Source organism: Podospora bellae-mahoneyi (genome assembly GCF_035222275.1).
Source record: "Podospora bellae-mahoneyi strain CBS 112042 chromosome 1 map unlocalized CBS112042p_1, whole genome shotgun sequence".
NCBI classification, from domain to species: Eukaryota; Fungi; Ascomycota; class Sordariomycetes; order Sordariales; family Podosporaceae; genus Podospora; species Podospora bellae-mahoneyi.
This window is the reverse complement of record NW_026946359.1, coordinates 7,083,607-7,105,099: the sequence shown is the minus strand read 5'-3', so window position 1 is coordinate 7,105,099 and position 21,493 is coordinate 7,083,607. Positions and strand designations below refer to the sequence as shown.

Here is a 21,493-nt window from a genome sequence, read left to right as displayed (position 1 = left end):
ACCCGCACAGCCCCCCCTTGTCGTCAATCAGACGCGCAAGCAGCTCCCCGTGGATGCCGGCCAAGCGCTTGTCAACGTCAGACTTCAAGACAACATTGCGCATCACCTGGCATGAAGAGTACTTTTATTTTCCTATTCTCGCTGAATGCTACCTGCCGCTGGTCCTTGCACCTGTGCAAGACCACTCGGAGTCGGTGTATCGACCTATCCCCTAACTCCTAAAACCCCAAAGCATATTCCCTTCCCCCCTTCCCGTCTACTCTTCTTCATCTTCGTCTATTAAATCTTCCACCACAAGACTTCCGCCCCGGCCCATCTTTTGCCCAATCGTGATTGTCTTACTGGGGTGGAGGGTCTCCCGTGGTAGCACCGATGCAACTTGGAAGCCATACTTGTGCTCGTACCCCTCTGGCTCAGCCGCCTTCTCATTCAGAGGTCCTTCTTGTAGAAGGCCATAACACTCCACAAACGCATACAGTTCCTCCAATGTGGTGTCGCTGGCAAATCTGCGGATGACCCGCCCGCCCCCAGCGGAAGCCGGCATGTTGAGAGCCAACCTGACAGCATCCTTCGTGTCCGGCTCCGGCGCAACGGTCGTGGCCCGCCAATTTCTCCACTGCCTCCGTAGCTCCTCCTGTCGGGCTGCCCTTTCGGCTTCTTCCAGAGCACGCTTCTCAGCCGCTGCCGCTGCCGCCTCAGCCTCGCGCTTTTGTCGGGCTCGCTCGCGGTCACGGGCTAGCGACCTCTCGTATGCAGAGTCCTGCTCATTCCTCAGATTTCGGGCATGTTCCTGGGCCGCCCTCTCAGCCCGCACGCCGTTAAGATCGGGAGAGTACTTCGTAATCGCATCCTGGAGCCCAGAAAGGTAAGCGGCTGGCGTCATGGGTCCGACCAGACGCTTGACAATCCCCATCCTTGTGCTGCCCTCCTTGGGGGTGAGGCATACCATGCACGAAAAGGGGTATTTGAGACAGGCATACTCGTTGGCCACCTGATGGGCTTCGGGGTCGGCCACGTTTCCTCCCCAAAGGATGATGTTGTTGGAGGGATCCGAGATGTAGCTGACAACATCGGGGCTGAGGAGTGTGTTTCGAATAAAGGAGTCGGTGTCGTCATGCTCGGGTGATATCAACACCATCAGGAAAAACTTGAGCTCCCTCTTTGCCGTGTCCAGAGCTTGGGCATGGCCTCCCTCGAAGAACACGAGGCCGTGAGTGCCGTATGCCTCCTCAAACTCGCGCCGAAACCTCCTGGCTGCCTCCTGTGGCAATGCCGCAGTCCGTCCATGAGCCTGGCCCAGGCCCCTGATGGTCGTACCCAGGTATCGTGGCCGGAACGAGGCAGGTAGGAATGCGAAGAAGAACGAGATGATCCGGCCAAAAACACCCAATACACCTCTCGTCAAGCTCCATGTGGTTGAAAATGGCGTCAAAAGAATCGACAGTAGTCCTCGGGGCCGGATGCTAACCGGCTGCTGCGGCACCACTCGTGGGGCAGCTTCTGTTCTTGGGGACCTCGTTCGTCTCGGCCTATCATCGTCGGCATCCAGGAAGCTCTCGTGTAAGTTCTCATATCTTGCCGCGGCTGGCGGAGGATTATCCTGTGCAGCCTGGGCCTCAGCAACCAGGTCGGGCCCGTCACCGTCAAAGAATTTGGCGATAGCTATCTGGAGGGCGTGTCAGCTCTCTTTCCAAACATTTGCTCTCATACGAAGTGCCTGACTGGGTGGAGGAAAGGATACGCACTTGGACATTCCACTGTGACCTCTCCAACAAGGGCACCGCATCCTTGATTTCTTGGCCTGTGACATCGGTGTATTGCTGAAGAGCCTCCTGCTGCTGGGAGGAGAGCTGGCCCAGATCAAATCCAACGCCGTCCGCCATGTTGAGGGTGGCGTGTTGCCAATTCCCGAAGCTGTGGTTGGTGGCCCAGAGCTCCCGCCGTGGTCAAACCAGTTTGCCCAAGGCAATGCTTTGCAAAGAACACGTTGGTGGTGCGGTTGAGAATGGCGCTAAGTCACGATTAATTGTTAGATGCGCCGAGCTTGTTCTGGCTGTTGCCAGCTCTTGAGGCGATGCCCGGCGTCTGGATGTCAGACAGATAGCACGTTGTACGAATGATACTGGTGTGGTGGAAGAGATAGCCGCATCGGTCGCAACACGTCAACCTCGGCGTCCCAGAGTTACGGCACCGGGTGCCAACTGCTCAACAGGGTTTTGCTTGGAATGCCGGCACCCCTCAGTAAGCCAAGCACAGGCCACAGTTCAGAATCGAGCCCCCCTCTTGCCTGTCTAGGCGAATGAGAGGAAAACAGGAGTGGCAGGGCTCAACAAGCTGAGGAAGGCGACAGGGACAGATGATGAGGGTGAGGTCAGCCTTGGGTCCTCAGATTCACACAACGAATATGTATATCTCTATACGCGGAGCACGATGTCAGCAACCCCGCTTAGAAGAATGGCCTTCGGCCGAAGTCCGTGCTCCTCCTCCTCGAGGCTGAATGGCCAAGAAGCAAGAGAGTTGGGGGCCCCACCCCACTCTTAGCGCGCGGGCACCCGCGACGACCGTCTCGCGAGTTCTCATGCTTTCTTCACCTGGGCACAGTCAGCACCGTCCCCATTCTATACCCGGTGAGCGCATTGGTTCAGAGCTTGTCAGGTTTTAACAGCGACGTCAACTCGAAATTCTTTCCATCGTCCTTTCTGCCGCCATAACCCCTTCTGGACAGCCCAAGGTTGCTTCGATATAGAGCCCGACCACTGCCACCCGCCCCATTGATCGCCTGCCGTGCGCTTCCTTTGTCTCGTGCCGCTGCCATAGCCTCCAGTTTGATAGTAGCAGCAACCAGTCGCTTCAAAACACGGTTTCTTTTTGTCTTGCGACCGGCTGTGTATTGCGCTTCTCTTTCCCAGCTTGTGTCCAGTTCCATGGATGCCTTTTCGGCCCTCTAAAGCAAAACATGGGAGGATTAAGCTACCTGTCTTCAAGTAAGAGCCCATGACTGCGCGCTCATGTCTTCTCTGGATTGCCGCCCACTCATGGCATTTGTAGCTGTCGGCGCCTTTCAAACAGTTCACTGACACAATGCGCCAGATCTCTTAGACACGTCCGAGGCATTCCCATTCTTCCATCCTTGATATAGAGTAGCCGATTCGCCATGGCCGCATCACGGTACAACTCCAACGACCTGCGGCGGCAGGTCGGCTCGCCGAGATCGAAAGGACGAGGTGGGTTGATCTCGACAAGCATTGAGCACGTCGACATGCCGTTCAACTGACAGCGATGCCCCAAGATACCAAGGACACCCTTTGCCGCAACGTTGTGATATACGGGCACTGCCGATACATGGACACGACCTGTAATTTTAACCACGACCAAAACAAGCCAGCTTCTGGCCCTTCCGATTTGTAAGTTGTTAGCCGTTGGTGAAGGTGGCATGCGGCCATGCGAAAAGCCAAGAACCGGGCTTGTGTGGCTTGTGGATGTGGTATCATGCTTGATCTTTGCACGTCTAACCGTGCCGGCAGTCTTTCCAAGAAATCTTTCAATGCCGATTCACCTTCCTTCACGCCCTCGGGCCAAAATCTGGGGCAAGCCAAGAAGACCACCCTTTCTTCTCAAGCAGCAAATGCTGCGCCCTTCACCCCTCGCGGTGTCACCGGTGAGTGTGGCTCTCGTCTAGACCCGTCATCTCTTGTTCAAGGCTGACGGTCTTGCAAAAGCGAGCACGCAGCAGAATGCTGATTTGACCATGTTCAACCCAGCTGGTGCGCGAGAGTTCACTCCGTCAGGCAACACACAGAACTATGAACTAGGGAACAGCGTATGTTCAGGATGCCACCCTATGTGAATTTGCCTTTTCGGCCTGACTGACCGAAAAGCAGAATATGGGGAACGGCGCAGCCCAAGACAATGGCGTTTTCAGCGATCCGTTTGCCATGAACTCAATGGCTCCTGCCCTTGCGAACAATGCACCTTTCAATCCCTACGCGGGTGATCCCAGCGCGGTCTCGGGTGCTGGGGCGGGCTTCTATTCTTCAGGGGGCGCGTATGCCTCTGTTCCCATGCAACAACCAAACTATCATCTGTATCAGCCGTACGATGCCTATCGAGGAGAACTGCAACCTTGGCAGCGGTCCACCTATGACTATTTCATCCCAGCTGCCATGCGAGAGGAGATACAAAAGAAGATGTTTGCTACACAGCATACAATGCCGGGTAGGTCCTTCTGACTGCCGCTTCTTTCTGGACCCAATGCTGAACCACAAAGCAGGCCTGCCCAAGCTCGAGAACTACCACTCTCTGTTCTCACTGGACACCAGCCACAGGAAAAACACTGCCTGTTTTGGCTACCACAGTTGGGTGTACAAGGCTCAAAAAGTGACGACTGGGCTGCACTACGTCCTCAGACGTTTGGAAGGGTACCGCTTGTCAAATGATCAATCGGTTATGAGTGTGATGAGGGACTGGAAAAATGTCAGACATGAGAATATTGTGTCGTTTCACGAAACCTTTACTAGCCAAAACTTTGGCGACAGCTCCCTCATCTTTGTGTACGACTGGCATCCTCTTGCCAAGACGCTGGCCGAACAACACTTCTCTTCGCCCCTGGGGAACAACCGACAAAGATATCCCGCTGTGCCGGAAGGCATACTCTGGAGCTACGTTTGTCAGATCGCAAGCGCTCTCTATTACCTACACAACAAAAATCTTGCAGCACGGTGTCTGGACCTCAGCAAAATTCTCGTGACGGAGAAAAGCCGGATTCGACTGGGGTCATGTGCCATCTTGGATGTGGTGCAATATGACCACAACCTTCCGATTCAGGAGCTGCAGGGGGAGGATCTGGTCAAATTTGCCAAGGTCATTCTGTGTCTGGCCACGGGCATGCCTCCAAACTTGCTGCAGTCCAGCAATACGAAGGCAGCCCTCGACTCGCTGGTCAAATACTCGCGCTCCTTGAGGGACGCTCTGCAGTTCCTTCTATCACCAGTCGCGCCGAACGGCCAGCCACACACCATTGCACACTTTCTCACCATGATTGCGCCGCAGCTTGCTCAGCAGGCAAACAACACGCTCCGAGAAAACGACGAGCAGCAGTACTGGCTCGCTCGCGAGATTGAGAACGGCAGGATCGCACGCAATGTGATGAAGCTATCAGCCATATTGGAACGTGGCGATTTGGGCAGCCAGTCCAACTGGTCAGAGGTGGGGGATCGCTTTCAGCTGAAGCTCTTCCGCGACTATGTTTTCCACCGTGTGGATGCCAGTGGCAAGCCCGATCTTGGTCTGGGCCACATGTTGAGTTGCATGAGCAAGCTCGACGCTGGCGTGGATGAGCAAATCATGTTGACGAGCCGCGACAACGAAACGGTTTTTGTCATTACATACCGAGAACTCAGGGGCATGTTTGAGCGCGCGTTTAATGAGCTCATGAAGTTCAGCAAGTCGCCTGGGCTTTAAGGGTTTGCTATAGGGGGTGGGCTGGTTGCTCTCTTTGGTGAGAGGCACGTTGCGATCTGGAGATATTCTGAAGGAGGTGTTCGGGAAGCCTATTCGAACGACCACCCTGAGGAGAAAACAAAGGGGATGAAGGCAGGCCAAAGCTTTCAGTGGGGGGTAATAACAAGCTGAGGGGCGGGGAGCATCAAGAAGAACAGCGGAATGGTGAGGGGCTGGACGACGAAAGGCACTGAGGATGTCAGACAGTCGGACAATAACGAGCCTCGAGACAACGAGGATGAGGAAACAGCACGGCAGGGAAAGGCATTATCCAGCCTCCACGTGAAGACCAGCACGGACCCGAAGACGATAAAACGAGGGACAAACTGCCACCTGACGAGATCCTCGGGGAGGAATATCCGAGGGGGAAAAGGGAAACGGAAGGAAGTTGACGAGAGAAGCGTTGGCGGGATAGTAGATGGATAAATGTAAATCGCAGACGAGGGAGACTTGTGTACGATGACGTGGACAGTGTGAATCAGGTGAGCAAAGGCGGCAGAAAGGTGAAAGGAGATGAGCGGAGAGGATATATAAGCGGTTGTCATAGCGAGGCGGTAGCTGTCATTTTCTTATGATGAAGAAACAAAATTGAAAAGCTTATATCTTATGCTGCTGCCCACTCGCTTGGTGAATCAAGCTCGAAGCTGTGGTGTTGAAGATTGAATGGTATTGCTGTGCTTTTCATAGCCAACCATCTCGAAGATGATTCTGTTCCTTTGGTGCTGATGGTATGGTGTGGGACCTCGTCACACCCGCATCAACATCAAGTACTTGGTTCCCTGGGTATCTCTCCCTTGTCAATTTTCCGCTGTCAAAGCACTTACGGGTCTCGCCTCCCATGTTCCTTTCGACCGTCGAAGATGAATTCTAAACCTGTTTTGCCGCACCTTAGACCCAATCAATATTGCTATGCCAGAGACATTATTGACGACACACGCTTTCTTTCCCCCTCTTCATCATGCATCTCAATCCTCCATCTCCTCCTGCTGCAAGAACGGGTTGGCTATCACCTCGCTGCCGTCCACGGGAGAAATAACAACCAGAAGGGTGCCGCGTACCACCACAAGACCAAGCGATCGCGTAGTTTCGTTGCCTTCGTCATCTGTTTCCCTCATGTTAGCCCCCCTTTCGTCTAACCCCCAGCACGCCAACCCGCAAACGAACGTACCTCTGACCGCCTCCTGAACCTCATCCAGCACCAAATTCATCAACGCATCATACCCCTTTAGCGTACCCGTCACTTGTTCATTCCTCCCTGTCAGCAACTGCTTACCATTTCCCCAAGTTCGAGAACAACCTACCCTCCCGTCCGCCATTGAACTTGACCGTAATCCTCTTGTCCATGTACTTCTTCAGGTCAAGAATATTCTCCTTCTTGGGACGCTCCGTCTGCTCCCCGGACCCGCCTTGGTGTTGTTGTCCCTGCTGGTTCTGGTGACCCCCGCGACCGCCGCCCCGATTGCCGCCGCGATGAGGACCTCCCCTGCCTCCTCCGCTTCCTCCTCTGTGACCGCCTCGGGGCTGGTAGGGTCTTTCGCTCATGGTTGGGATCTGTTTTCTGTTTCTTTGTTTTCGTCTTCGATGAGAGGGATCGGGGGGGTGGGTTATGTTCGTCAAGGTCGTGGTGGGTTTCGAGACAGGTGGGATGGTCAAGTACTGGTTGGTGGGGCTGGAAGCTCCGAGCTCTCTGGTTGTGGATGGCAAGGCAAGTCAACAGTCAACAACCCCAACCCCCAAATTCCAAAAAGAGTCAAAAAGGTCGTTAAAAGTGGAGCCTTTTCCTCCCTGCCTAACCCGGCGGTTCTTTTTGGGTCGTGGCAGGGGTGGCAGGTGGGCTTCCCGCTTGTGGCTAGTGAAGCTGCAGGGGCGCACGGGGCAGGGATTGGAGTTTGAAGATGTGCGTGCTCAAAGCTTTGGGTCTGTTTTTGACGACATCTTGGGGGAGGGGCCGTTGAAAGAGCATTTTTCGGGATTGAAGCAGCATCGTTGGGTTGACTGGGAAAACATGTGCTGGCGGGTGCCAGATGGTCGAGAAGGTTTCAGACTGTTTTTTTTTGTTCTTTTAGCTTGGATTACTCACTTGTTGTGAAACGAGCTGGCTGGTCAGCAGATAGATGATGGCCGCCAACTTGGAGCTTGCTTACTTCAGGCACGCCACAGTATAAAGAACAAGGTGACCTGACATTACAAACAGGAGCCAAGCTAATATTATAAGGGCATTAAATAAGGAGTTGAAATAGAGTTAAGCACCGTAGTACTATATATAAAGCTTAATATATATACTAATTTTTACTTGGAACTTAATCCTATAATATTTTCTAAGTTTAAGTTTATTTATATTTTTGTATCTATTTTGAATATACTTTAAACTAATTCTAAATTACTTTGTAATAAACTTTAAATATTCTCTAAAGGTACACTGACTTTACTCTATATTAATTATATAAACCCTTTATATTAAAATAAATTTCTATTGTCACGGCTTGATAGGTAAATTGTGAGACAAAGCAACAATGATACGATATCAATTGGTTTAATTGTAAGCTAAAAAAGAAAAGAGAGGAAATTCCAACAGTGCCTGCAAAGCAGAGCTTTTCGACAGAGCAAAGCTTTGACAACTTGCTCTCGCTCCCAGTGTCCCACATGTCCCACGTGGCTTGCACGTGCACAATGTCCATCAGTTCGTCAATGTCAAGCCAGTGCCGTGACACTCATGAAGCTTATTTTATAGTAAGTTATTACTATAATACCACATAGCTATAGCTGTAGCAGAAGTATTACAAAACGGTAAATATATCTCACAAAATACTTGGTATCTACTCGATACTCTACAGAGTATGTGCTCAGTACTATTAACTATTTTATGCTATATATTTAGCGCTATAGTAAATTATGCTGTAAGTATCTTATAAAATTTATAGTCTAATAAACTTATAGCTACTTATATTTTTAGTAAGCTGAATCTCGAGTTTACTCTCTTTTATATAGTTGTAAATACATTTTAATAAAACGTAATTAAATTATAGTTTTTTAGGCCTACCTTTAATTCACTTACCTATTATAATATATAAAGCTCTGTAAAGCTTTCGGAGAGTATATAGTAAAGGTTAAATTTAACTTTACTATAGAATATTACGCAAAAATATAGTAAATAATTTATTAAATTACACCCCTTAAAATATCACCCTCTTTCCAGATCTTCAGTGAGGTGTTTCTTACCTTTTACAACTCCATCTGTAAACAACCACCCCCCATCAACAGCTCTGTTTCGGCACTCTTTTTCAGGCGATTCTTATCCCCTGATAGGCTTCTAAAACCAGCCAAGACTCCTTCAAAGATAAGCAAGGCACTTGCTCTTCAAAACTTCCCCACCAACCTTTGAGACATCTAACTACATTCTAAAGAATGTTCAGCACAACCCAAACGGTATTCAACACCTCCTCACAATTAGTTACCATTCTTCGCTAATCCATTCTACCCAGTCATATCAAAAAGTTCATGACTACAAACCAAATAAATCCGCTGAGTATCCCATAACCCCATCCTCAATTCTCTTTACAGTGTCCCGCTATCTAGATGTCCCAACGCTTGTTAGAGATGTGCCCTTCTCGTCATCCCCCTCGTAGCCCTCATCCTTACTCGAGACCAACTATTCAAAAAGTCCCGTGTCAGCACAATCCTTCCCTTCACCACACCCTAGAGACTGCTTACCAGTGGCGGAAGCTCAGGCGGCCCAGCCTCAGCCAAAACACTGGCAATAGATGGCATGGGAGGAGCCCGCTGCCCTCGACGAGCCGGTTGAGCAAGCCCATGCCTAGGAGCCGGCGGAGGTCGTCTCGATCCTCCCGCCTCGCCATCACCTGGAACAACAACCTCCTTCTCCTCCCCCTGATCCTTCTTCTCAATAGGCGGTCCCGCATAGTCGTCGTACGTCTCGATCGGCCGGCTTCGGTACCGCTCCGTAAACGTAGTGCTGGGGTAGTAATCAAATCCAGTGCCGGTAATAGGTATCTTTTCCTTGACTTGGGGCAGTGGCTGGATTACTTGAGGCTTGTTTCGCGTTCCTGGGGGGTTGTTGTCGCCAGTCTTACAGAGGTTCTGGTCATACTTTGGCCATGGTTCTCCGACAGTGTTCACCGCGGGTTCAGAACCCTTCAGTGGTGGTGCTCTACTGATGGCATCGGGATGACCAGCCGCAGTTCGACGAATCTCACGCTTGCCGGCCTCCCGGGCGGCAGCAGCTTTCAGCCCCCACTTGCGCTAGTCAGTGGGAGGTGCTTCCTCCCTCAGCCCTGCGTTGAAACGAGCGAGGGTAGTTGGAGGGGGTGTCACGGGGCTCTCGGTACCGGTGGGCTGTCTAGAGGTGGTCATCTCGTAAGTCTCGCTGGACGTTGGCGGCTTTGCAACAGGCGCACTGCCTGTTGTAGTAGACGTTCCGGCGAGCATACTTTGTCGTCTCAGGGCCCCTGTCTGGCTTCCCGTAGTTTCAAGTTCCCCTATTCTAGACGTCCGTGTCTTCTTCAAAGAGCCTTTTACGAAATTCTGGAAAGCTTTCCATCCCTTCTTCCGTCGCCCATCATCACCCTCTCCGGCGCCACCACGAAGCCGACTGGGTCCGTAGCTCGGCGCCGTGTTTTGTTGCCACCAGGTCTCTGCAGTGGTACTGGGATAGGTACTGGGATAGGTACTGGGATAGGTACTGGGATAGGTACTGGGATAGGTACTGGGATAGGTACTGGGATAGGTACTGGGATAGGTACTGGGATAGGTACTGGGATAGGTACTGGGATTGGTACTGGGATAAGCCTGGGCAGCGAAATCCCGAATGCTTGAATCAATGGGATGAGACGGCAGTTGGTTAGAAGAAGCTTGATGTCGACTGCTTCGCTGAGGTACCCCTGAGATTTGCGGTCCATTTGACGAGCGGCTGAGAGCAATGTTGGGTAGAGAGCGTGAACGCCTTCGCGGTTGAAAAGGGTCTTCGCTGTTGCCAGTGGTCCCAGTGGTCCCAGTGGTCCCAGTCGTCCCAGTTGTTTCAACTGTCACAGTAATCTCAGTTCTCACAATAATTCTAGATTCGCCAGCCGTTCCTGTATTTCCGGCTGTCCCAGGAGTTGCCGTCGTTCCAAGAGCTCTTGTCACTACAGTTGTTCCTGTAGCTCCAAGTTTCCCTGACGCTCCCGTTGTTCCAGCCGTTTTGCTATCTGTATCTTCTTCTGGATCGACAGCAGCTCGGAGTCCTTGGACAGGTCGCCTGGTCACAAACGCCTTCAACCACCTGGCCCCACTCTTCGTTTTCTCCCATGTCCTTCTCCGGCGCCCACCACCCCCTCCCGCGCCACCACGAAGCTCTCCCAAGAAGAAATCAGCATCCCTGTTGCCTTGGAGCAAACCTTTCGAAGAAAGTGAGAGATCTTGTGTCCAAAAGAGTAGGTCTACTGACGATGGCGAACGACGTTCTGAATAAAAGGAAGCATCCGGTGAAGATGGTGGTGTGCCTGTTGATGATGGTGTCTATCCCTCAGCATCGGATTCACTTGGACATTTGAGAGTGTACACAGTCGTTTCGGAGGGCCACGTGCCGTCCGCGGCTTTCCTGAGAGGACCTGGTTGATTTGTCGGGTAGGGAAACCGCGCGTGTGTAGGAGGATTGGGTCTGGTGGACGGTTCATCTCTAGTAGTATCTGGGGTATCGTCTCGGTTGGTTGCTGGAGTACTGCCCCGGCCGTCCTCTCTGTGCGTTGATATCGACGAAAAAGAGTCCAGCATTCTGCGACGAAGTCAAATCAGTGGCGCGAAAACATGACGTGGGACAGCAAACGGGTCTCACATCTGTGGATCGAGGCTCGTGGCCCCTTCCAGATCTTCGCCATGCATCCTGTACCAGAAACGAGGGGTGGCCGTCTCCCAAGGCTGTCGAAAACGATGGATCGAAGAAGAGATAGTGTTCTCAACAGACAACAGCCGGCTAACATAAAGCCCTATGGAATGTTCAACGAATGACTGCTCTCGCGTGTGGTTAATGATGAGCACAGGAGGCAATCGTCGTCGGAGTGCTAAATGGAGCACCAGATGCCGCTTTCGAAGAAAGGTCCGGTTCCCCGATTGTCAGGAGGGACTGCTGCTCCTACCGGAAGGAAAGCAGGCACTCTGTTATCCAACCAGGCCGGTTCTACCCTCTCGTATGAGCAAGATACCCATGGATGCTTGTTAGTTGCCCCGACCTTGGTGTCCACACTGGTGCGAATACCACTATCTGCACATGCCTCGACACTGGGTCTCACCTACCCCGTTCTGAGATTCGCTGCCAGATGAAATTGAATCGTCTCATCGCCAGACCGGTGAGGTGTTTCCACTACTGCTGACAGACCGCCGAGGATTGCTTGCTAATGGGCCCCAAAGGTTAGACAGCCAGCATTGCAACACACCTAGCCAAGAGGCAGAAAAACAGGGCGCTACTTGACACTCGGGCGAAATGGCAAAGCTGTCAAAAGATACCTGGATCTGTCGATTGCCGTGAACGAGACGGCCTCTCATGGGGGCTAGCATGGATCTTCCTGACGGAATGCTGGTGGCGCTGCTGAGGGGCAGTGGTTGTGATATCTACCTGTCCAAAATAGCAACACCAACATCTGGCAAACAAACTTGAGAGGCTCGAGGTCTACCGTTTGAGCTTGTGATACATCTCCAAAGTGTGCTGCTGCCGAACTGACACTGGCTGGAAATCCGAAGTGTGTAGGAGTAAGATGTCTCTGCTTCTGTCGATCCAAGGTGCGGTCGAATGGAAGTAACCGCCACACTGGGCTTGGAACGTCGAGGTCCCCAAAGAATCGACATCTGTCCTGCCGCCCAAGCCCCTCGTCACAGATCCAAGTGTGCAGCCGGTTGGCTTGATGTCCCCCACACACTGGACGACAGCTTCTCAGAGGCCGATGCCGAGACGGCCAAAACCATCTCTTTCAGCTCTTGCCGGGATGAAAGCGCAAAAAGCAATTCCACTTCTCCGTTTCCATTTCTCTAGCTGGGAAAGATAGGCAAAAGGCCAGGTCTGAGCACACTGCACTGATGTGCCTCGCAACCCATCTGTTTTTATTTCCGTGCCATTCCGGATCACCCCTCGACCTCTGACAAAGGAGAGGGATGCCCCCTCCGCCGGCTGCCGTGTTCATTCACACAAAGTAAATAGTCTACCCGTATGTCCACCCCGGCCCCCGTACCGGACATCTGGACGTCTCGAGGGGCTCGGAAGGTGAATAGGCTCAACGCTAGCTTTCCCACGACGCACGATGCGCCGTCTCGGGTGGTACCAAGACGAAGCCCAGGACAGAACCTGGGATGTTTGCAGGAGACAGCCGGGGAAGCTAGACCAAGTACGTAGCAAGGAGGAACAAGCAAGACGGTACAGGCCCAACCAGGCGCCGAGAATGTCACGAGATAATGACGGCTGAGAGATGGGTCCAGACCTTCAACCTTTTGCTTGTGCTTACCTCTGGAGGTTCGTGGAATGTGGCTTGAATGTGCAATCAGATAGATGTCGGATGTCAGATAGCTATCTGGTATCTGAGAGACAAGGTGTACGGTGAAGGGAAGGTCGGTAGTCCCGGGACGGATAGGGATAGGGCAAGGAGACAAGGTGTCAACCTAGGGTAAGGTACGTGAGGTGAGTGAGGTAGGCCGGCCGGAGGTGGTGGTCCATCCACACACAGTCCACTCAACAGACCCCCCAACCCTCCAGCCTCTCCCTTAAATACCTTTTGGTTCCCGCCCCCCGGCGACCAATCCAAGACCGTCTTCTTCCCTTTCTCTTCCTCCACAACGCAACAACACTCGACCGCGCTCCTCTCCGCAAAACCACCCCTGCCCCTGGACGGTCGAATGCCTTTTTTTTTTTTTTTTTTTTTTTTTTTTGAAGCCTTTTGCGCACCGTCTCTTCTTTTCTTTCTAGAATACAGCTTCTTCACACTCTCGACGCGTTACTTTTGCAATTGGCCTTTTCCTGGTGCTCGGCTCTCTCTACGAACCCCAAGTTTCTGCAACCAGCATTTTGCCCCCGGATTCCCCGTCGTGCAACCCCCTGAGGGAACAGGTCTTTGAAGGATCCCTCGCGTGTGTCGCCCTCTGTTTTCGGCTGCATTGCTCGGATTGGACCTTGCGTCCACGCCGCGTCTACTGGATCTCGTAGCGTGGGCCTCTCAGCTCAGGCCGCCTCGCCGAGACGCTGACTCGCCTGCGTTGGTGCAATTGGCACGTCTTGCAGACGCGTTTGCAACTTGCATCCCGAGTTTCTCACCACTTCAGCAACGTTGCAGCTGCCTCCTCGCCAGCATTTTGTCGCGTTCTCTGGCGAGTTGCTCCCCCCCCCGCCCCCAATGGCAACAGACATGGCTGCAACCATAGCGGCCGATGTAGCGACATCTTCGATTGCTGCTGGACTCGGATGCGTGATCCTGTCCGAGTCCAGCTTCTCGGCCACGCCGACGGACGATTCTTCCAATGCCGCTTCTCTGAGCTCGACACCGCCCACCACGTGTACTCCCGACAGCATGTCTCTGGCTTCCGAACCCGACGCCACCAAGCCGGCGAGCATGGCCGACGCGACGATCGAAGCTGTCATTCCTATTCTCGAAAATGAAGCTGCCGCCGACGATGATCACCACCAGCAGCAGCAGCAGCACCAGCCAGGCGAAGCGAGCCCGGTGCGACAGGCCATAGTGGTGGCCGAACCGCTCCCTTCGACCGAGTCCCTGTCCACTGCTCGCCCACGACGCGCCCGTGCCAGTTTACCGGTCTACAATCTGTCGCAGTTGAGTGGCAGCGACAAGCGAAGGCGACGCGTCGCGGGGCAAGGTGTGCAAGAAAACCGGCGCAGGACCATTGCTGGGGACGCCGGTAGCGAGGCGGATGCACACAGGTCGACAGCCATTGACGTGCTGGCGCTCAGCGGCTCCGTCTCGGGCTCCAACACCCCCAAAGGTGCTAGAATCTCTTCGAAAACGAAACCGATCCCGGTCCAGGCGCCGATTGTCACCCGAAGGGCTACGCGTCAGTCCGGTGCGCCTGTGGAGACTTTGGCCACGAAGGTGGCGGCATTGGGGAGAAAGGGCAGAAAGTCGGCCCAGAGCCTGGGGCGCATTTCGCGCGAGCTGATGCGCCTGCAGGATACCAACGAGTTTGCGCATATTGACACCCGGCCGGTCAAGTACACGGTCTGGAGCAATGGCAAGTATGTCGACGTGGATCCTGCCGCTGAGCCACCCCGCAAGAAGACCAAGGTGGACGGGAAACCCAAGACCGAGACGAGCGAGGAGCGCGCGACCACGGAGCCGTCCGAGCCCGTCCGGCCTCCCGTCAAGCAGCGTCGCGTCAAGCAATGGCACAGGAAGGGCCTGTACGCGGGACAAGAAACACCCACCGATATCACCCAGGGCTTGACAACCCAAGAGAAGAAGCAGCTGGCTCAGATCCCAGAGCTTTTGAAGCCCGTCAAGGCCAACAAGACGCTTCCTCTGCCCATGTACAACGGCCTCCGCATGCTCATCCACGGGCGCGACTTCAAACTGCCCTTTGATGTGTGCAACCCCCTTCCTCCAGGGCAACCAAAGCCACCGGCGTACCGGACCATCGCGAAGAGTAAGCTTGCCCGCGCATTCGACTGTACTGTGCAACCGTCTAACAAAGCTCGCAGATCGGTTTGTTGGCGATGCGGCGGCGTACTGGAAAAAGTCGCCCCATTTCGAGGATTTCTCGTCCAAATGCGTCTGCAAGCCCGAAGATGGCTGCGCCGAGGATTGCCAGAACCGCATCATGCTCTACGAGTGTGACGACACCAACTGCAACGCCGGCAGAGAATTCTGTCAAAACCGTGCCTTCCAAGATCTCCAGGAGCGGACCAAGAAGGGCGGCCGGTTCCGCGTAGGTGTCGAGGTTCTCAAGACCTCGGATCGTGGCTACGGCGTCCGGAGCACCAGGTGCTTTGAGCCCAACCAGATCATCATGGAGTACACTGGTGAGATCATCACCGAGGAGGAGTGCGAGCGTCGGATGAACGAAAAGTACAAGGACAACGAGGTGAGTCTCCTGCGCGTCTGTCTGGTGTGCGTGCTGCGTGCCGGAGCTGATTCGGTCGGCAGTGCTACTATCTCATGTCGTTCGACCAAAACATGATCATCGATGCTACCACTGGCAGCATGGCTCGGTTCGTGAACCACTCGTGCTCACCTAACTGCCGGATGATAAAATGGATCGTCTCGGGCCAGCCCCGCATGGCTCTCTTTGCCGGCGACAAGCCCATCATGACGGGCGATGAGCTCACGTACGACTACAACTTTGACCCCTTCTCCGCTAAGAACGTGCAGAAGTGCCTGTGTGGTAGCGCGAACTGCAGAGGCGTGCTGGGTCCCAAGCCGAAGGAGGTCAAGCCGCCAAGGCCGCCAAAGCCGGCGAAGCAGGAGAAGAAGACGGCCAGAGGCTCGATCAAGGCCGGCAAGCGGAAGCTCAAGGAGCTTTTGGTCGGAGCCGAGGATGAGGCGAGCGGTGGGAACGCTGCTAAGAAACGCAAGGTTCAACCTGCGGCCGGGGTGAAGAAAACGCTCACGGCCGCCGCCAAAGGTGCTGCAAAGACCGCGGCTGCCAAAGGAAAAGGTCTTGCAAGGGGCGTTTCCAAGTCGGCTTCCACGGCTATCAAAAGGAGCGTTTCGGGCACAATCTCTCTCGGGGCGAGCGCGCTCAAGTCCACCAAGGGAGCCGGGCTGAAGAAGACGACCACGACAACTCAGCGAAAGGTGACGAGCGTGGGTCTGACCAAGACGTTTGGGAAGAGGGGCGTCAAGACCACGGCCACGACGAAGGTCAAGCTCTCGGCTAAGAGCACGAGCAGCAAGGCTACCATCGTGGCTGCTGGTCCGAAGCCAACCCCCAAGAAACCGGCTTCGGCCGCCTCGGCGAGGAAGCGCACGCCATCGAGGAAGGCGCTTGAAGCCAGCACCCCCGACGCGGGTAATACCCCTGTCAAGGGCACGTCTGCTTCTTCAGACGTGAAGGCGAAGGTCGCCACGACGACCACGACGACGACTGCGGCAGTGAAGCTCAAGCAGACGAAGATCAAGTTCGTTTCGAAAGCAAACGCTGTTGCTGCTGAGTAGATTCAACACGACTGATGAGAAGGAACTGGGGTGGAGGCGTCACGGGATGTTATGAGAGCGGTATCCAATACTGGGCTTTGGGCTTTGTCTTTGGTTCGGTTTTGGTGTTGGGAGAGGGGGAAGGGGAGCGGGGGGATGGTGCTTTGGAGTTCTTTTCTGTTTCCTCAACGAATGGAATGGTTCGTGGGTTTATTTCTCTCCTCCAAAGTGGGTTTTAACAGTTTGCTCCTTGGGGTCTTCGCATCTATATTTTTATTTTATTTTATTTCCCTTTTTGCTCTTTTTCACTTGGATTTTGATGTTGTTTCGGTTTTTTTTTTTGTGTACATATATGTAGAGAGATGGGTTCAAGCGGTGGTGCATGGACTGGGGTGGAAAACGGGGGATAGGAAGTGGAGGGAGAAACATATGGAGGGTTTGTGAAGGGCTAGTTTTTGATTTATCTTGTTACCCTGTTTCCGAAACCGCTCCTTGCTGCTACATCTGACAACACTTTCTTGGGAGTGTGAAGAGGTGAGATGGCGTTTGTGGGGAACCAAGCGGGGAGCAAGTAGTCCACTTTGGGGAGATGAATATTTTATTATTATTCATATTTGCAGCGGTTCTGTTCTGAATTCACTGGGTTGAGGATGCTGGAGAGGAGAAGAGATGAGAGGAGATGAGATGAGATGAGATGAGATGAGATGAGATGTGATGTTGCATATATATATATATATATATATATATATATATATATATACATACAACTTACCTAAATCCAAATACGCACATCTCTCATCGCCATCACCACCAACAGTAGACGAAACCTAACCGAACCTCTTCCGTCTGACCGTTCAAGCACCCGACAATATCCAAGAGAAGCACCCGACAATATCCAAGAGAAGCACCACGCCAAGTGGGACCTCGAATTCCCAGCGCTGCGGGAAGCCCCGTGCGGAAAAGAGCCGGTCCGTTCCGAGGTGAATTTGGGATTAAGGTATGTGGGGCCGTTTTCAACTCCGGGAAGTGTTTTTGAGTTTTTACGTAAGCAGAACGTCGGAGGGGGGTTGCAACAGGCCTTTTTACTGCGTGCCAAGGATGGTGTTTGTCAGGAAAGGTGGGGGCGGGGAGGGGGAGGTCAGGGCTGGGTTAGGGTTGTGAGGTGGAGTTTAGATCGTTTGGGGGTGTGTTTGATGTGTTTGGGAAAGAAGGGCATTATGCAAAAGTAAATTCCATCCCTCCGAGTGTGAGGTGTGAAAAGTTTGAGTGGGGAGATGGGGACTGTGAGTTCTACATCATGGCCGAGTTTTGCTTTTCAGTCGCTTGGTTGTTGGTTTGGTCTGGCTGCAGGTGCTTTGCTGTTAACACCCCATAGATGCATTTTCCTCGGTGTGCATTTGTCCTCACGGGTGTGGCTCCCGGGCCGCATAACCTGAGCCATGACACCCGGTATTATCATTTTTTTTCTTCTTGCCGGGCTGTGCGTGTGTTTCGTTGGGTGCCCGTTCGTTGAGGAGGAAAACAGCACAACCGTGCTCTCAGTCGGTGTTTTTTTACCCTCAACTCACCGAAGCACACCACCTCATGCCCTCTTTTTGCTGCCTGAGACCGACCCCCTGGCTTCTCGTTTTCCGTTGGCCGTTTAGACACCGAGCCAGATCTCGACACCGACACTGACAAAACCTGTGATGAAGTGCGAGTTGAGATGCCTGCCCGCCTCGGTCTTGAGGGCGAAAAGATGCATATCCGCATCTCTCGTCACGCTCGCTTGTGCCCCATCGCCTCAACGGCTATGCATGACATGTGTGGTCGTCTGTGGTGGGTTGATCTGCTGCTGGCTGTCGGCAAATGGGTTAGGTAGGTGACAGCAAGCAGCGTGGCACAATGCTTGGGTGTTTTTTTTTCTTCTACAGGAGGACAAGGGGCATGAGTGAGAACGACACACCGAAAAGCTGGAAATTCGGCAAGATTTCCGTGTTGGTCTTGACCCACTGATTTGCCCGTTCTTGACTCCCGTGGGCTGTGCAAAAGGCAAGCTTCTTACAGGGCGGTAAGTCGTGATTTTTGCCCCGGGCTTTGACGGGAGTTGGTGCCGGCGTGGAGAGGCGGAGAGGCGGAGCAGCTACCACCAGGTTGGCAACACGGCGATGTGGTGGTGACAGGTGGGGGATCTCAGGTAGTAGTGGGGTCGTTCAGCTCTTAGCTAACCTGAGGTTCAACCTGGGCTTCCTGCCTGCTACATGAGACTCGAGAGAACAGCATCTGTGAGTGGCCGTGTCGTATGTGGACCCTGGGAATTAGAAAAGGAAGATGCTGCCTCGGTGCCTCAATGGCTCCTCACCTGGAGCTTCCGTTGTCCGTCGCCATCAGCGACCCCACCTCCCTAACCGGTGACAGCAGACCGCGGGGGCCGGTCGACAGGTCGCGTACCACTGTTTGAACGCTCTTTTTAGATGGAGGCAAGAGGCGGGGGGGGAACTTGGAATCCGTGATGCTTTTGGATCTTCCCTGCTTTTGATGACATCCATCGTGATGTCCGCGGACCTGTAACACACACACACACACACACACACACACACACACACACACACACACACACACACACACCCGTCTTCTTCCTGCGTGGTTCCTCGTTGGGTCGTTCTTGGGCTGGGTGTTGTGTTTGTGTTACTTGTATTTCGAGTCACACCTCGGTCGGGAACCCCTCATCTGCTGTGTCGTTCGTTCATCCACTGCTCGGGAGCGCAGTGGGAAAAAGGGTGTGGAGGGGTGCATTGCATGACATGGCATAGGGCTGATGCCACGTCCCTTGGAGTTGTACCTCGTGTGTACCAATTCGAGATGGTTTTCGAAGGTGGTTGGTGGCGGAGGTGGTTGCCTAAGGCCAGGAGGGCCACTCACAACCCCAAACTTCGCCGAAGGTTGACGTCGTTGGGCGCGCGCCAATCACCGCCAGGCCAATGACAAGCAGGTATGCCAAGCGGCTGCGAGTCAGAGTCATCTACGCGTGCCCGTTCACATGCTCTGAACGGCCTAGGATTGGAGTGCAGGTGCAAGAGCGAAGACAGCAGCACGTTCAAGCAGCTCCTTGATCTACATGACGCTCATGATGGCCAGAGCTGCGCGTTGCCGAGAAGGACCCTTGCATAAGTTGCACTCACTAACTTACCTGGGTCGGCAGGTTGCTGCCTCAATGTGCTGTGCATAAACTGGGGTAACGGGTTTTGATTGATTCAACCCAATCTCGGCTGATGGAAGCAAATGCAAGCACTTACGCCATCACCAGCCATCACCAGCCATCTCGGTGTCCAAAGACGAGGACGCACATGGAATTCTGTATCTGCCTGGGCAGGTGGTTTCACGACATCTTGTTGACATGGTCGAAACCCAAGAGGATGTTGCCAGGACATTGACAATCACCAACGGTCGAATTCGCGGCATATGGGCGAGGGAGGAAGAAGTCCACCAAAAGCAATTATCCCTAAAGTAAACCACAACATCTATACTGAATGCCTTCCCAAAGAACCCTGACCCTTTATATCCAACTCCAAAAAAAAACAGTTCATGCTCCTCTAATCCCGATGCGAATGTAATGGCTTGCGCCCTATGTCTTGTCATCGCTGCGTCACAAATGCTTTCCCAAGGTTGTCGGTCGTCCCAAACTCCAAATCCAATATCACCCCCAACTCCAAAGCGAAAAAGCCCCCCCTAACAATGCATTCTTCCGGACTTGTCTTTCCACACCCAGGTTGCGGGGCTCGAAAGCTCATGCATGGGTGCTTAGGGCTTGGGATTGGCGCTATCCACGGCTCTTGATGGTTGCGACTGTGCAGTATACGCACCGTGGATGACCACAGCTGGGACAGTAAGCGTCGAGTGTGTAGTTCAACGGTCCGTAAGTGCAGTTGTCCTGTAGTTGAGTTAGCATGAGCGGAATGATCAGACCGGGAGGTGGCTACTCACACAGTACCATACTGTAGTGGCGGTTCTGCTGCTGCTACCGGGCATGTTGACGATTGCGGATTCGATCAAGATGTGGTTGGTGTGTTAGTGTATGGTATGAATGCTTTAGCTACCAGCTTGAAGACGTCTGGAACGCTTGTTGCAGAGAAACTTGGTAGAGGAGAGTGGCGGCGGCGGCGGTGGTGGTGGTGGTGGTGGTTGTGAGGATGTGATGAACGGAAGGGGATAGAAAACAGCAAGCAGAGATGCTTATATACAGATTTAATCCAAACAACTTGTACAATGAACTTCCATTGCAAGGCAGATGACGACAATTGCAATTCCTCATTCTCTCGGTGACACAGCAAGTACATCGACCCCTGGCTGCAGATGTACAGCCGTAGTTCCTCTCGCACCGTCGCCAGGCACTGCGTAGGCTCCTTAGGAACTAGCCACTTGGAAAGGAGAAGCGAGCAGGCAAACAGAAATGGCGGCCGTGAAAGGCAAGGCGACGACAGGCAAGTGAGGCATAACAAGGAATGCGAATGAGATGGTCCACTCGGACCTCCCGACACCCGACACCGAAATGCCCATCTTCCGTCGACGTCCCCTTGGGTGTTGAAAGACTCATCGGACCTCCTTGCAGCACACCAGCTGTAACCCAGGCCGTGTTGTAACCAGTCAAGAACCGTTCAGCATATCAAAAAATGCATGATGAGGGCATGAGGACCTCATGAAGCGTGAGGTCGCCCCATGGGCGGAGCACGCAAAGCGCTATAGTCGAGGTGTCGCGTCGGTTCGGTGTACCATCCAATGAAGGGAAACAGCAGAGAGAAGACTCATTGCAACATGCAGTCAGTCCCTAACCACGGGCAATTCCATAGCTCGAGGGTGCCATGCGCAGCATGCAATTCTCCTGTCGAGCCAGCGCC

At 53.4% G+C, this 21,493-nt stretch overlaps 5 protein-coding genes across 5 annotated transcripts; 2 read left to right on the top strand and 3 right to left on the bottom strand.

Annotated features, from left to right (window-relative positions):
• The first annotated feature begins 112 nt into the window (after positions 1 to 112).
• Positions 113 to 6,019, top strand: PAN3 (PAB-dependent poly(A)-specific ribonuclease subunit 3). The gene is made up of 9 exons (XM_062875367.1): positions 113 to 164; positions 255 to 2,223; positions 2,291 to 2,984; positions 3,091 to 3,224; positions 3,290 to 3,404; positions 3,525 to 3,658; positions 3,720 to 3,820; positions 3,882 to 4,215; positions 4,271 to 6,019. The coding sequence occupies exons 4-9, from the start codon at positions 3,155 to 3,157 to the stop codon at positions 5,458 to 5,460; spliced, it is 1,944 nt and encodes a 647-aa protein (XP_062738618.1). The 5' UTR covers positions 113 to 164; positions 255 to 2,223; positions 2,291 to 2,984; positions 3,091 to 3,154; the 3' UTR covers positions 5,461 to 6,019.
• ucp10 (UBX domain-containing protein 10) lies at positions 257 to 1,883 on the bottom strand (the record flags this gene model as incomplete). Its single annotated transcript, XM_062875368.1, has 2 exons — positions 257 to 1,666; positions 1,746 to 1,883. The coding sequence occupies 2 exons, from the start codon at positions 1,881 to 1,883 to the stop codon at positions 257 to 259; spliced, it is 1,548 nt and encodes a 515-aa protein (XP_062738619.1).
• Positions 6,020 to 6,138: 119 nt separating the features above from the next.
• lsm7 (U6 snRNP-associated protein Lsm7) lies at positions 6,139 to 7,203 on the bottom strand. The gene is made up of 3 exons (XM_062875366.1): positions 6,801 to 7,203; positions 6,668 to 6,739; positions 6,139 to 6,601 (listed from the first exon to the last, which is right to left on the bottom strand). The coding sequence occupies exons 1-3, from the start codon at positions 7,039 to 7,041 to the stop codon at positions 6,465 to 6,467; spliced, it is 450 nt and encodes a 149-aa protein (XP_062738617.1). The 5' UTR covers positions 7,042 to 7,203; the 3' UTR covers positions 6,139 to 6,464.
• Positions 7,204 to 9,067: 1,864 nt separating this feature from the next.
• Positions 9,068 to 9,945, bottom strand: QC761_120825 (uncharacterized protein; the record flags this gene model as incomplete). Its single annotated transcript, XM_062875365.1, has 3 exons — positions 9,068 to 9,148; positions 9,211 to 9,753; positions 9,832 to 9,945. The coding sequence occupies 3 exons, from the start codon at positions 9,943 to 9,945 to the stop codon at positions 9,068 to 9,070; spliced, it is 738 nt and encodes a 245-aa protein (XP_062738616.1).
• A 3,923-nt stretch (positions 9,946 to 13,868) lies between these two features.
• Positions 13,869 to 16,640, top strand: QC761_120820 (uncharacterized protein; the record flags this gene model as incomplete). Its single annotated transcript, XM_062875364.1, has 3 exons — positions 13,869 to 15,129; positions 15,185 to 15,567; positions 15,630 to 16,640. The coding sequence occupies 3 exons, from the start codon at positions 13,869 to 13,871 to the stop codon at positions 16,638 to 16,640; spliced, it is 2,655 nt and encodes an 884-aa protein (XP_062738615.1).
• Between the last annotated feature and the right edge of the window lie 4,853 nt (positions 16,641 to 21,493).

Coding starts and splice junctions, on each gene's coding strand:
- PAN3 (XM_062875367.1), top strand. CDS start 3,155: ATGGCCGCATCACGGTACAACTCCAACGACCTGCGGCGGCAGGTCGGC. Junction 3,405..3,524: donor GCTTCTGGCCCTTCCGATTT/GTAAGTTGTTAG, acceptor CCGTGCCGGCAG/TCTTTCCAAGAAATCTTTCA. Junction 3,659..3,719: donor CACCCCTCGCGGTGTCACCG/GTGAGTGTGGCT, acceptor GTCTTGCAAAAG/CGAGCACGCAGCAGAATGCT.
- lsm7 (XM_062875366.1), bottom strand. CDS start 7,041: ATGAGCGAAAGACCCTACCAGCCCCGAGGCGGTCACAGAGGAGGAAGC. Junction 6,740..6,800: donor GTTCAATGGCGGACGGGAGG/GTAGGTTGTTCT, acceptor GGAATGAACAAG/TGACGGGTACGCTAAAGGGG. Junction 6,602..6,667: donor GGTTCAGGAGGCGGTCAGAG/GTACGTTCGTTT, acceptor TGAGGGAAACAG/ATGACGAAGGCAACGAAACT.